The sequence below is a fragment of the Argentina silus genome (genome assembly GCF_951799395.1).
Source record: "Argentina silus genome assembly, chromosome: 18".
Classification (NCBI taxonomy): domain Eukaryota; kingdom Metazoa; phylum Chordata; class Actinopteri; order Argentiniformes; family Argentinidae; genus Argentina; species Argentina silus.
The window spans coordinates 5,071,678-5,086,973 of NC_139672.1; the positions used below are offsets into that span (position 1 = coordinate 5,071,678).

At 40.1% G+C, this 15,296-nt stretch overlaps 1 protein-coding gene and 1 long non-coding RNA gene across 4 annotated transcripts; both read right to left on the reverse strand.

The window, feature by feature from the left end:
• Positions 1-83: 83 nt before the first annotated feature.
• Positions 84-1,920, reverse strand: LOC310818685. Of its 3 annotated transcripts, none has more exons than XR_014554727.1 (5): positions 1,840-1,920; positions 1,159-1,251; positions 741-882; positions 469-645; positions 84-316 (listed from the first exon to the last, which is right to left on the reverse strand). It is a non-coding gene; the product is annotated as an uncharacterized lncRNA (long non-coding RNA). The 3 variants fall into 3 exon arrangements; XR_014554728.1 differs by having other exon boundaries at positions 437-645; XR_014554729.1 differs by having other exon boundaries at positions 413-645.
• A 5,522-nt stretch (positions 1,921-7,442) lies between these two features.
• On the reverse strand, positions 7,443-13,968 carry LOC310818838 (lipoprotein lipase). Its single transcript, XM_083689897.1, has 10 exons — positions 13,738-13,968; positions 13,047-13,222; positions 12,653-12,832; positions 12,366-12,477; positions 11,943-12,176; positions 10,413-10,649; positions 10,121-10,241; positions 9,456-9,629; positions 9,152-9,259; positions 7,443-8,984 (listed from the first exon to the last, which is right to left on the reverse strand). Exons 1-10 carry the CDS (start codon positions 13,832-13,834, stop codon positions 8,870-8,872), a joined length of 1,554 nt encoding a protein of 517 aa, XP_083546023.1. The 5' UTR covers positions 13,835-13,968; the 3' UTR covers positions 7,443-8,869.
• Positions 13,969-15,296: the final 1,328 nt, after the last annotated feature.

Sequence of the window (15,296 nt, forward strand, 5' to 3'; positions counted from 1 at the left end):
AAGGTGTTGGCAGGGGGAGCAAGAAAACAAGAAATGTTTTATTATTATTATTATTTATTTTGCCAAAATATCTGATACTGGGACGAACGTGGTGTGTGTTACAGAATCATCAAAACTGGCTGACTGTCTCTCTGGGTTGTTCTGGCATGGTGGGAAGTGCATGGTGTGCAAGTAGATGGATGATGACCCTGCCACATACATTCATATATCACACAATGTAATACAGAGGTGCTTGAGTCACGCATTCCAGGGTATATAATTTCGTTTTTCATCTCTGCTCTCAGAGCAGACTTCTGAGAAGTCCCAATGCACCTCTCTGTGGGGAGAACATGACAGGGATATCAAGTGATCATCCAACATTAAGGGAATACACTGTTTCTGAAATATCACGTTAGGCTATATAGTAGTATACCTGGAAATTGTGTTTTGGTTTTACCCCATAGCGGATGAATAGGGCAAGGTCCTTACAGTTGTATGTTTGTTCAAGCACAGCCTGGGGCTTGCGAATCAGGTCTTCTATGATTCTAATCATATCATCATCACTCCTTCTCTCCAGGCCTTTGAGGTTCATGGTTGATTTATCAAGGTGTTTTTTCTTCCAATGAATGCCAATTTCACTAGTTGCCTCAGATATGGAATTAAAACCTGTTTTTGAAGAGTTGTATGGAGAGTAGTGTAAACATTGTGATTCAGATATATATGCCTTATCAATAAGTGTGTAAAAGTACATGATGGTATACCTATTAAGTGAAATATATCTTTATTTGGTGGTTTCCCAACAATATCCTTGTCTCCCACATAGACCGCATGGTGTATAAAGGTGTATTTTCGCCCAGACATCCTGACCACACAAGGGAATGCAATGATGTCTCCAAACTCATACTGAATAAACAAAGAACATGTCGATTATTTACACACACACACACACACACACACACACACACACACACACACACACACACACACACACACACACATACACACACACACACACACACATATATATACTGATATATATATCATCTGAACTGAGTGCATCTGAACAAATGAAGGGAGTGACTGAACCAAAGAATGGTGTCAATAGTGAACATTTTTGAGAGGTTATATGAATAGAGAAACAGGGTGTTTATTTGACAAGCACATTTTCAATCCACTTACATGACTATCCTTCAACTTTAAGGTGGTCACCATGAACAGCTGAAAAAAGAGAACTGTAATGACAGTCCACCACATTCTGATGATAATGGTAACCTGGGAGAAATGGAACCCGATGTAAAATCAATTATGTATTTATGAGTATAGCAACTTTAAATGGAAAATCTGGGATTCAAACAGTAACAAAACGTTCTCTCTGCCGCTTCATTTGGTAAACAGCTGAGGGACGGGGCTGGCATATATATATATATATATATATATATATATATATATATATATAAATGTAACCACTCTCAAATACATAGACTTTGATGCAAGGGACTGACTGCTATGGATGCAAGGACTGACCATCCATGACATCAAAATGATAGTTTTAACCATGTTTTAAAGCTATACAGTGTTTATTTACAATGACATTGTTTACGACCAATGAAGTAAAATAAATTATATTTTGGGTTCTGATAGGGTAAAACAGTTGAACTAAGCTCATGAGGCATTTATAAGTTACATTCTTAAAGAATCAATCCACACTTCTTCAAGTACACTTTAAAGGTGCATTATGCAGAATTTTATCAATGTAGATATGCCTGAAATAGGCAAATCTACATCTATAGATATGTCTTACATTAAAATGATTGACAGTATAGAAAATATAATGGGAAAAGAATACTACATTTGTCTTACCTGTGAATTCAGTAAAGGTGGTTTTATACAGAATATTACCATATGACAGTGTCTGTATCAGATGACACTGTTCACAACGACACAATTCAGCCTTTCTGTCTACGCATCTGCTGTAGTTTTTCTCCTTTGAATATCATGCAAACAATTGTAAAATAAACCTGTTTGGGCAGATAAACCTGTTTCCTTAACCTATGAAGATTACATGAACATCTGGGAATGCAGGGGTGGGGTGGGTTAGGTGAGCTATTTTGTCATCCAGTTTCGTTGAGTAAAAATATTGGTGATGTGTTCATCTTAGACACCAGAGGGAGCAAGCGAGTAGGTAAACCGTATGACAGATAAGTGACAACCCAAATACCCCTCTCCTGTCTGCTGGCATATAAACATACAGCCACTAGTGTCACTAATACCATTCTTCATACAAGATAGCGATAGCCAAATGACAAATGGCTTTGACCTCTATTGTTTATTTGTGGATGTACTGCTGTAAGGTTATTGGAACGGACATGGCTCAGGATCCCGCTCTACCCATAGTGCAATAGACTCCTGCAAGGGTTTAGGGGTAATGGTTTAGCTAAATTGAGATGTATGCTGAAGGCAAGGTTCCTACTCAAATGTGTTAAAACACCATTATAGGGTTAAGGTTAGACACAATTGACTGTTGAGCGAGTACAAGTTTCTTATCACTTTCCGGTATCATTCAATGTTGAAAAAAATCATACATGTCTGATTCTATGATAACTTGCATGACACATCTTTAAAGAAATGGTGTTTAGGGAGGACGCCTGTGAGAAAAAGCAATGACATGACAGTATAGTATGTTCTTCATAATGATGTATGTCAGGAGAGGCTGGTGGAGGTAGAAATCGGAGGACAGGCTCATTGTAATGCACCCGTCCTCCGCTTTCTACCTCCACCAGCCTCCACTGGTGTTTGTGCACTATGGAGATAGAACACTGTTTTATTCACTACGTGTGTATATGTATAGGGGCCTCGGGACGGAATGTCATATGGCGTACACAATCCTGTGAAACAGGCTTAACATGAGCATGTGTCGACAGTTGTTCGGAGGAGGAGGAGGAGGAGGAGGAGGAGGTGCCCGTGAAACAAGAGGTCATTAGATGTGGGGGAGATATGGCGCAAGCCCAGCTCCACAGTCATGACATTACAGAACAGATAGTGGAGAGCAGGTCCAAGTGGACTCCCGGTGCCCATGGGAAATGGGTCAGCACTCACACTACCAGACACAGCAGGCTAGACAAAATGTACTGTATGCTACTCGCTGCCAGGATAGAACACAGCATGTAGACATAGGGCTGGTATCAGTAAAACTAAATATTGGCATATTTACATGAGTTTCAGAAAACTCTTCGGGACTGGAAGCTTATCTCTCCATGATAAATCAGTAGGGATTGGATTGCTTTGCTTGGACTGACACATGCAAGAGAATTCAGCCATCCTCATCACTCGAGTGTTTCAAACATGCATCATCAATTCACTCCCTCTCAAACTTAATATTGAAATCAAATATTGTGCTCAAGTCTAAGGAATATTTAAAAAATCACTTCATGCTCATTTTGATGACTGTCAACTTTTGATGATTCACGATGCCATTGCACCACACTGAGGACATTCTAGACATTGTCCAACAGTCTGTGATGTTCAGCTCCTTGACCCCTATTTCTCCTAGTGACGACAGAGGCACTTGCTTTCTCAATATGACAATCTGCCATCACCTCCGGGCCACTGTAGCTCTTCGTCAAAAGCCAGGTTGGTCATTGGCTCTGGCTGTGAGAGGGTGAAGGCCGTGTCAGAATGACAGGGTGTGTGTAACCCATCACTGAGAAAGTGGGATGGAACATCACGCCAGGATCTTTAATGGAGTCTGTCGTCACGGACACTCACATAAACTAACATTCCATTAGAGAACAGTAAAGAGAACAGTAAAGAGAACAGTAAAGAGAACAGTAAAGAGAAAAGTACCTGAGCCACTGTTTTGAGGCCAGTATGATTGACGGATACATTGTGTCACCTTGTGTCATACCAGTAGAGTCATGCAGGAGTCCTCGTTGTCATGCAGGAGTCCTCGTTGTCATGCAGGAGTCCTCGTTGTCATGCAGTGGCTGCGGCTAACATAATTCCAACTAGTGGATAAAAAACTCTTTCCAAATCACCTTCTCTTGGGAAGGGTCATCTCATTAAACTGTGCCGTGACTTGTATTGGTTACTTAACCTCCTCTCACAACTTAATCAGGCTTGCTCCATGATACATTTCATGAGATGGATACGACCTTAAAAGGGCAATCTGGGATTCAAACAAAAACAAAGGTGTCTCTGCACCACTTTTGTTTTGGTAAACAGCTGAGGGGTGGGGCTTCATAGACTGAGCTATGGATACAAGGACTGACCATGCATGACGAAATGATAGTTTTAACCACGTTTTGAAGCTATACAGTGTTTGTTTACAATTGCATTGTTTACAAACAATGGAGTAAAACAAGCTTATATTTTTGGTTCTGGTGAGGTAAGACAGTTGAACTAAGCTCATGAGGCATTTATAAGTTATATTCTTTATTCTTTTATATTCTTTATTCAATAAATGGATGTACCAATCCCGGATTGCCCCTTTAATGGTATTTTATACATTTAGATCTAATCGAGAAACATAGATTTCTCTCATCACGTAAAACACATATAGTACCTTATTGTTATCATGGTCATTTAATCGTCCATATTTTGCTCAGGATATTGAGGATCTTTTGCTCAGGATCTTGAGTCACAGTTAAACAGTGATTGGCTGTCTGGGGGGGAGGGGGGGGAGGACTTACGTCATAGCTCATTCTCCTGCCATATGCACAGCTGAGTGGCACAGCCGTAACAGCTGAGGACAATTACAAAACGTAACAGCCACACATAAAAACATTGCATCTCTTCGGTCTTTTGCAAGACATACTAGAAGGTGTTCACAAAATGTGAGACGAAACTTGTGTTTGAGGTCAGAGACATCAAGTGTGACCCACATGGTCACTATAACAGGAGCAGTACCAACAGGTGTCACGCTTTCATGACAAAGTGTGCCAAAGGAGAACCTGATCCCAGTGAATGCCCAGCCACAGAGCTGGCACTGGCTTTGACATTCAAACCTCTCCCAAGCATGAATCACTCACGTTCTGGCAGAACGATAGTATGATACCATGGTTCTGTACATAGAAGTAGTGTACTGTAGTACAGTATTTTAATTACTGTAGCCTATGCAGTGTACTGAACTAAGATCACATGCATATGAATACATAGTGTATAGTGATGACTGTAAACAAATCCCAGGTATGTTTATGTCTGTGCTGAATCCTGTGCTGGTCAGTGTTATGTAAGCCTAACACAACCCCCCCTCCTCAGTGACGGTGGTGTGAATGCCGCACTGATTGTGGAAGGGTGTCGAGGCGACGTCACATTCCCGCCCCATCCACAGGTGTTTGGCTTCCTCAACCCTCATCATGAACTTTCCTCCACTGATTCTGTTGCCACAGGCCCATCTCTCTGTCTTTGCAAGTGTTCCCCTCTGAATTCGTTCTGCCTAAAGATTTATGATCCTTATAAGGACCTGGCTGTGTGTAGTCCCACTCTGCTTCTCAAACACACACAGAAGTGTGGGAGACATGTGGGCATCGCATAAGCAGATATAGATTTTATGAGGAGGTGGGTGTGTGTGTGTGTGTATGTGTGTGTGCACATGTGTGCACGTGTGTGCCTATACACATACTGTATTTCACAAGCTATGTTCAGTTTAATGAGAAGGGGCATTGACCACTGAATGCCCAAGGATGTTGGCTGTATTTGTTACGTAATTTGTTTGTCCAGCGAGTGTGTCTGATTTTACTTTTCCTGGAAGGCTGTTCAGCCTTGTGAGGGTCGTGTCAACTGACAATATTTATGGTGACTTCCGAGAACAAGGAGATCAGAGTTGAGGTCTGTTCAACATCAGTTCAAGTTGGTGTATAATTGTATCAGACATCTTGATGAACATGAATGAAAATCAGGTTTGATTTAGATTAAATCCATCTTTAGCTTTTTGCGCTCAAGATCCTGAATGCTGATTCCTGACCCATTTATTGAATGGTCCAGTCTAAGCTAGCATAATGGTGCTGTTAGAGCTGTTCTGATCCCTTTGGCATGAATACATCATTTCATTGAAATGATCATGCCCTTTCAATTTCATACATGATCATAGCCATCTGGATATGAAAAAACAGACACTTCAGTATGTAGACCTAGACTAAAATCAAATGTTTCTTCAATGGAGGCCTAAACCATGAAACATGTGCTAGTGGGAACTCCAGCCAATAACTGCCATGGAACATTGGATGGGTCTCATAAAACATATGAGAACAAGATCATACACTGATCTGCAAACACTGTAGAGGAATGGTGTCAAACAGCATTCCATGCATTACAATGAGCTCGTCCTCTGATTTCTACCTCCGCCAGCCTCCCCTGGTGTCTGGTACATCGGGCACAGTGACAGCGTGCATGGCAAGGCAAGAAATATGTTCACCAAAGTATCTACCAAGAAAAGATGTCGTTGCAGTTCAGGCAAGACACACAATATTTGCATCTACAGTGAGTGCTTGCAGATCAGTACATCACCCCAGGTCGTGAACAGCAGTGTTGTATTAGACCCATCCACTGTTTCATGGCAGCTGTTGGCTGGAGTTCCCACTGACATGTGTTTCATGGTTAAAGGCCTCCATTGAAGAAACATCTGGAATGGAATGAGGAATGGTATCGTTTCATACCATCCCACATTCCATTCCATGCATTACAATGAGCACGTCCTCCGATTTCTACCCCCACCAGCCTCTCCTACCAGACACATACTGCACACACGCAAACACACAGACAATAAACAAGCATAGAGAGTAGAACAGCGTTCTCTGTCTATTGGCACATGCATGTCTGCCGGGTGTCACACATGCTTTCGCCATCTTGCGGACAGAACACGTTCCCCTACTCAATGTAGAGATGAATACTGACAAGGAATAAATACGACTTTAGCATCTTTGGCATCATTCTTTGAATTTGGTGCATGTAGTGTATTGTGTGTGTCAATTGTTTCATATTCTTTGTGCAGTAGATATGGGGACGAGATTCACTGCTGTTGGACGGTACAAAGCTACATCTGGCCGGACATTTTGATCCATGGCTACAGCACAACTAGGTTGCATGTAGCACGTCAACAGAATGTCCCCGATCTTTTCATTGAAAATGTGCGGAAATTTACTGGCTGAGAGAAAAATAAATACAAAAAATACACAGCTGATAAACATGGCTGTGTTGACCACCAGACCACACTGGCCAAGACACTGTGAAGGTTGTACGTCAGTGACATGATGTTTGCTTTAGGAGACAACAGTGATGCCTGGAAACAGGTAGGTAGGGTCTGTGTAAATATTATGAGTCTTTTCCAGGCATCTGGGGCCCTTATGAGCTACTTTGTGATATTTTGTTACGTTTTCAAGCATCAAGGCTTACTCAAACTGTCTAATGTATGTCAGCATAAGTACACAGTCAACTAGCAGGGTAGAACTCAAGACTGAACTCACAAATGAAAGCCATACTATTTATTTCAAGCAAAACATGGAAATATAGGCAAGGTTTAAAAGTCGAGTACCATTGGAATCCAAACATTATATACAATCTAATTCAGAAATTATATACAATCAATAAATACAATATAAGGCACAACATTCTCTACAAAACTGTTCCTTCCAAGTCAGGTCCATGAATCACCTGGAAAGTTCCAGGCATTTCATCTTTACTTTAGAGGCACATTTCACCAACCTTCTAAAAGAAGACCTGCTTAGTTCTAGAACTAGAGCTAGATTAACTTAGTTCTAGAACTAGAGCTAGATTAATTTAGTTCTAGAACTAGAGCTAGATTAACTTAGTTCTAGAACTAGAGCTAGATTAATTTAGTTCTAGAACTAGAGCTAGATTAACTCCAACATGATGACCTACGGTAATGTAGAAACAGCCAAAAAGTGACCTGTGCTAATCAGCAATACAACATACAACCGTTAACTGACTTGGATTTCCCAGGTATGGAGCTATGGTTTTAACAGAAAAGTAGAGCTATAGTTTTAACACAAATGAAAAATATATATTTTTATATTAACATTCTTAAAGGTCCAGAATGTAGATTTTAGTTTCAAAGTAGTGCTCAATGACCATGATAAATCAGGTGTCGGGTAGGACACTGGCCTTTACGTGCCTTTTTCACATTTGGTTTGTGTACAAGGATATTCACATGTTTGGCACTTTGAGAAAACGTAGCATATATAAGTTTTAAAATGTTCAGTGTGGCCAGCGGGCGCAGCAACATGCAAAACTACATGCTGGACCTTGAACATCAATCACTTTCATGCAAATACTGTAACAGGTGCTTTAAAGGTTTGTATTTCACATATTTATGCTAATTGGAATATACATACAGTATATCGTTAAAAGAAATGACAAAAATGTTACAAAGACAAAGTCTGTCAAAGACCAAAATATGCGGAAAAACTAACAAGGAAAAGGCATAAAATATCCAGATCAGACTGAGATACCTGCGGTAAATGAAAAATATACCAATGAGAGTTTGATTTCTCTAACTGGAATGTTCAATTCTACTGATCTCTTACAGTACATATTCACAGCAGAGCTCAGTTTTTGTAAAAGTAACTTTTGCTCTGTGTGAAATCACAGATACTAATACAGATTGCATAGACTTGCATAGGCTGTAATCTTTACCTGAGATTTGTGAACATACAGTACAAAACTCAAACTTTCATGCAGATCATACATTAATGTCAATGGAAGATATTTTAGCTAGTAAAACATCTAAAATCTGAATTTTGCCATGTGAGGCTTTTTTTTATTTTTTTTAACTTAAACTGATATGAGGCATTTCTATGTCAAAGTGCAACAGACAAAGGACATCCGGGCATGCTGCCATCCACTAATTCATTTCTAAGATGGGATCTATATGTTCTCAGTCAAGCTCTGATGATGAAGATTGTGATGATGATGTTGGCTCTGTCATGTCGATGGAAGCTTCTTTCATGTGTTGTCTGAAAAAGCTTCCGTGCGTATTGAGCCTGTGCACTCTGCAAAGAGACAAAAGCACAAACACAGCATCGGTAAGTAAAGCATCGGGTGAGGAGCAATCACCGATGTCATTTTGTTGATGTCATTTCTCTTCATGCTGACAGTAACAATACAAAGAACAACACAACATTCTCACTGAAACAATACAAAGAATCCCGTCTCTCACCTTTCCAGCTTCCTGCTGTTTTGATCTTCTTTTGACTTAGTAAAAGTTACTGCATCTCCTCCCTGGGTAAGGTGGGCCAACTCTGCATCTTTAGGTCTGAAGATGATCCTGTAGGAGGAGCAGATGAAAGACATGAAAGTCATGTCACACACTCAACACAGAAACGCACTCAACTGAACTCTAAGAGTATCAGCTCAGCTCAAATGAATACACCACTAGAATACAACCCTAACCCTAATGAATACAACCCTAACCCCTAACCCCTAACCCTAACCCCTAACACCACTAGATGTGTTGTACTCACTTGGATTGAGTCTCGCCAGCTTTGACACGGATCCGGCGGATCATGAACATGTTGGTGGAGAGAAAAGAGAAATAGGAGTCACTCTCCCACTGCATCTTGACCATGAGCAGCTCCCCTACGTCCACATCAGAGGTCAACAGGAAGGACACGGTGGTGTTGGTCATCAGATTGGGCCTGCAGGTTCAGATACACGGCCATTATTAAAGGGCCAATCTGGGATTGGTACATACATTTTTTGGACTTTTAAATGAATGATATATAGCCATTGATTCTTGAAGAATATAACATATAAATGCCTCATGAGCTTAGTTCAACTTTCTTACCCCATCACAACCCCATTGTGTATAAACATTTTCATTGTAAACAAACACTGTATAGCTCCAAAGCATGGGTAAACATTTAAGAATTCTGATCATTTGAGTCCTTGCATCCAAAGCTCCATCTATGAATTTGACAGTGGTTACATTTCTCCAGCCCCATCCCTCAGTTGTTAAGCAAAAAAGTGGCAGGGAGCCCGCTTTGTTGTTGCTGGAATCCCAGATTGCCCTTTTAAGCAATACACTGGAATTATGTTTTCACACTCACATGTGCTAGTGCACCATAGACTACGTAAAGTAACATTAAAGAACCTTGACTGTGATTTGGGTCTTAGTGGAGGTGCTCACAGTGTCATAGTGATGTCCTCCTTCTCCCCATGGGTTCCATAGAGGGACACTACGACAGGCTGCTGAACCAGGCTCAGGTTCTGCTGGTTGAAGAGGTGGAACTTTATCTGGTAGTGGAACACTGGGGACGGAAAGTATTGCCTTTAGACCTCCACTTCAAACATCTTGCATTATACCGTATATCCAATACATGATCATAAATTCAGTTTCTGACAAGCACTCATTACATCCATCTTGTTTAGGGAATACAACGGTTGCGGTTAGGTCAGCTGTGTAGAAACATTTAATATACCTTTAAAGGGCATCTTCTCAGCGGTCATCAGGTACATTTTGGAGCTCCTGGCTGTACGGATCTTGTTGACACCGTAGCCCATGTTGTTACAGCGGTTCTTGCGGCAGCTCAGGCAGAGACCTTTGTTGAAGGCGTTCTTGGAGCTGCAGCGGTAGGCCATGCTCTGGTGGTTGACCAGCGAATCAATGAACAGATGCACCGAGCGCTCATGGGCACACTTCAGGAGCTGATCCATGTCTGCGGAACACAGGAGAGGAGTACGTATGCGTGTTGACGTAGAACCATATTCCAAAACACAATGAGAACATACAGACCAATAGGAGCATATTAGGGACCAGTGGAAAGCAATAAATGTGAGACATTTCACATATTTTTTCTCTATGTAATATATATATATATGGGCGATTCTTCAACTACAGGCCCTTTTGGCCTTGTGAACTTGAGGGAAAAAAAAGTGTTCAAATCTAAATTGTCACAGTCTAACAGGTTAATATAACTAGTCTAGTTTCATGATCCATAAGAGAACGCACTAACATTACAAGACAAATTGGTGTTTTTTTACATATTGTCCGACCCGCATTGAACAAATGTAATTTCCATCACATGTAAACATTTGATTATTATTTTTAAAAAGTATGATATACATAATTTCTCAACAGTGTAAGACCACTTTCACACATAGTTTTACCAGTTTATTCCCATACATTTGTGGATTAGGTAAATTAATTGAGATGAGGACCAAACACAAAGCTTCAACCACAACCTGAAATATAATATTGGATTGGTTAGATACATTTCAGGAAATAACTACTTGTGTTATTACATTAAGTGGAACATTATCCCATAAACTATGCAGAAGTTTTGAATGAGTGATTAGAATTTTGTAACTATTTTTTAAAAAAGGTATGAGGTGGTGGAAATGACTGGGTCATCCATGACTGGAAATCCAAAATATCCTCCATATCAGACATGTGCTGTGATGTCACTGTTCATCTCCATAGAAACTACCCAAACCATCTTTCACACAAACTTTTTAAAGGGACATTACAGTGTTGTGGTGGAAATGATGGCAATACTGTGGGACAACTACATTTTGTATATAAAATCACATAAATAGTTGTTTGACCTTAAATACCCCAATTATGTTTTGATTATTTTACTGATACTTTACTGATTCAGTCACATAAAAAAAAAAAAAAGATAAATCATTTTTTTACACTTTATGTCATTATTGAAGATCAGAAGTCTGGGTGTGGGACAGGCACAAAACAGCAATATTTGCATCTATAACGATGTTGAAAAAGGTGAAAAAATCATCATAGACTACCGGTAAAAAGTTCCTAAAGTACTTTCATTGTAAAGATAACTATGAAAGTGTGAATATTCCCAATTTTTTTTTTTTTTTATAAAATATGATCAAAGGACATGAAAGTGCCCGTAGTCTAAGAATCGCCCATATATATAATATATAATGTGTTCATCTACTGTGTTTGAGTTTATGAGTAGGAGAAATGACCATGAGCTACATACTGTAGATTCCGTAGGAGGCCATCATTTTCATAGTGTTCTGGAAGGTGCAGCCTGGCTGTACATTGCCTCCGTTGGGGTAGATGTCTACATGGCCCACGGGTCTCTGGATCCCGATGCTGAGGTCGGGGCTTCCCCTGGTGTTGGTGTGCAGGACGTCCACGAAGTTGGCATCATCAGGGGACAGGCGGCTGAGGGTTTCAGCGTTCTCAAAGCGAGGTCCAGCTGGGTCCAGGCCTGGGGGAGAGAGGACAGGCAGAGGAACTAGGAGTTAGAGAGAACTGTTTAACACTTTACTTACAGTACACTGGGGTGAAAACACAGTACTGATTATTACTTTGTTATTCTATTAATGCGTAGAAATACTCTGCTATGCTGTGTTACAGTACATAATACAGTGTATTGATACTGTAAGAGAAGTCGCACCAGTTATCCTGTTGATTTTGTGGTTGGTAAGGTTCCCAGCAATGCCAGCCACATGGGCACCCAGACTGTACCCCAGCACGTGAAGTTTCGTCAGATCATAATTCAGTTCCACCTGATAAATGATTATAAAAAAACATGTTAAACATGCATTACCGTTCTATCGACATAAGGAAGGGCTCTTTTGGCTATTCATGCCACTGCTAATTAAAAGACCAACTCCCACTTTTAAACACTGTATCAATATATGTTACTATTTCTGATCTAATACTGTAAATCTAAAATCTCACCTCCAACCAGTTGACCAGCTTTGCCAGATCTTTGCCCACCAGCTTGGTGTTCTCGGCGGAGTTAGGGTAGTAATGCTGTGCCCGAGCCAGCCAGTCCACCACTATTACATTGGCACTGGGCACCCGCTCAAATAGGGCAGCCACAAGCTTGTGGACCCAGCTCTCAAAGAGCCCTGCCACCTAGAACACAAAGAAAAGACTGTAATGTGAGGGGAGTGGTTCCTGAGGAACTTTAATGTTGAACTAATTATTCAGTCTCCAGAATATATATATATATATATTCTGAAGACTGAATAATTAGTTCCACATTAAATATATATATATCAGACTTTATTTTGTGTTTATTTTGTGTTGCACATGCAACACAATGCACTTATACTGTAGGCGTACTTACAGACCAGCCATGGATGATGGCGAAGGTTGGTGTCGATGTGTTAAATCCACATTCTGAGACAGTGCTCTGCTTCCCAGGCACAAGATAGCACAGGTCCTCCTCTGGCTCCTCCGCACTGCGCACTGAGAACTTGGTTTCAATGTCACTGTAGTTCGCTATCCAGTCAGTGGTGTTATCTGTGAGAGAAAAGACACATGTGTTATGGTTTCTTTTATTTGGTAGAAAATACACCATTTAGTCATAACAGAGTAGGTTTGTGTCATTTTATGGGGACAAATATTCCCAAACACTCCAAAATACTGCCTCTTTCAGACAATTGATAAAATGTAATTCTTTCTCAGGCAACCTTTTTTTCTGTGCAATACTGTTGTTCAAAATGTTGCATTTGACTAGGTTTATTCAAATGTGTCCTTAAACCCTCTGTAGCTTATATAATACTAGAACAAATGCAACCTGTTTCCTATTCATATCTCTACAATGAGCCGTCAAAACACGTTTGGAACTTCAGCAGCCAATGCAAATAATTCACACAATGCCTGGGGGTAACCACCGATCAATAAAAAAAATTATCTAACATGGTCAAATACAATGGATCTATTTTAACCAATCAGAACATGACATACCCTTATCAATAACATTTGCATTCAGCGTAATGAACCTGGTATAAGAGGATATTAATCGCCAAACTTACTAAGAGAAGTTCCTTCAGTAGTGGAAGTCAGAGGTTCACATGATTTGATGATAGCAATCCCAATTATGAACAACCAAGTTATTTGTTTTGCCTGCATAGTACAACTGATTAAATTAATTTAAAGAATTTTCCAAATTAAAAAAATAAATGGTTTGTCACGATTATCCGGCGGAATAATACCGTTAGAAGAAAAACTATTTTCCAAAGTACAGAAAATGTAGTCGAGGTCGCTGTTTGATAAATTCACTTTGACATGCCAAGAAATGTTTCAAATCGTTATTTTATAGAGAAGCTGACTCTACGCGTGAACTGTAAGCATTTTCTATTGGTCTAAAGGCAAGGGCAGGGCGTGAACAACCTTCCCAAACTAGGACAATGTCAACAAATCACATGGGGTTCTTTATTCCGGCGATGCTCACCTGTTGCATTTTTCCATAGCGCTCAATGAAGAAGAAAGCTTTGACTGTTATGACTGTTATGACCACATTGCAACCCCTTAATTCCGGTAACCTTAAGTAATTAGTAATTAGCTGATATGCTGTAAAGTTACTTTAGGCCTACAATAATTTAAGTTCAAAAAATGGCCCGATCCACTATCCATTTGGGTAACTCTATAACGACATGTATTATGTCGTTTTAGATTAAAAAATTCAAATATAAGCAATCTATTTACAGATTAGGACAGTCTGATGTTCTGCCAATGCTTGTTCTTGGCACTGACACAATTCAACACGTGCGTGTGTCTGCTGGCATCCAGATCCTTTATTTTTCCGTGTGACACAGGTTGAGAGGGTTGTCATTGACCTCGTGCCACATTACGTCTGAATAACAGTGCCATCACATACAGGGATAGACACAAGTAAGCCCCACTATCAAATAGTCTTGGCTTCAAGAAATAAGACAAGTAGGCTTATCTGTCAAGTAAGATTATTTATAAATGGGAACTGATTGGTCAGAGCCCTATTATGTCCTTTCATTGCAACTTCTGACTAAAATAACCCTTTAGAAACTGAAATATCACTGAATATTTCCCCATAGAACCATTGCATTGTCTAAAGCTTAATCAATGCCAGACAGAATTGTGCAGACTCACTGGACACATTTCTGACAGCATTCCATCAATGCAATTTGTATCAGGAAAAATCTCATGAGATCTGGCAGATTGCGATTGGGATATTCAGTAATAATGTAGGATTTATTTCTCCTTTTTTTGGCTCATTGACTATTACATCTTATTTTTCTTGTAAACCGTTTTCCTACTCAAGGGGACCTGGAAAACATTCCTCACCCTTCAAAATCAACCAATGAAGCAAAAGATACAGCAGCCTCCCACAACGCAACCATTGACACAATGTCCACAAATCAAAAGTGTTTCCAGTGCAGAACCTATATCTATGGATCTAATGACAGTTTCTAATCTATGCAGTTATTTGTTGTTCCCCCTGCCCCCCCCATCCCCAAATTAACCACAGAAAAAACACACAGGTCTGGAAGAAATGGTACAATATGGTTACATAAATCTCCAAGCAGGTTTGTCCTGTTTTGAACAGACTTTGACT

What these genes read in the sequence shown, in the direction of transcription:
- LOC310818838 (XM_083689897.1), bottom strand. Translation starts at nt 13,834, where the DNA reads ATGCAGGCAAAACAAATAACTTGGTTGTTCATAATTGGGATTGCTATC. An exon ending in CCATCATCCATGGCTGGTCT is followed by an intron (nt 12,833 to 13,046) that starts GTAAGTACGCCT and finishes TTTGTGTTCTAG; the next exon opens with GTGGCAGGGCTCTTTGAGAG. An exon ending in CAAAATCAACAGGATAACTG is followed by an intron (nt 12,177 to 12,365) that starts GTGCGACTTCTC and finishes TCTCTCCCCCAG; the next exon opens with GCCTGGACCCAGCTGGACCT.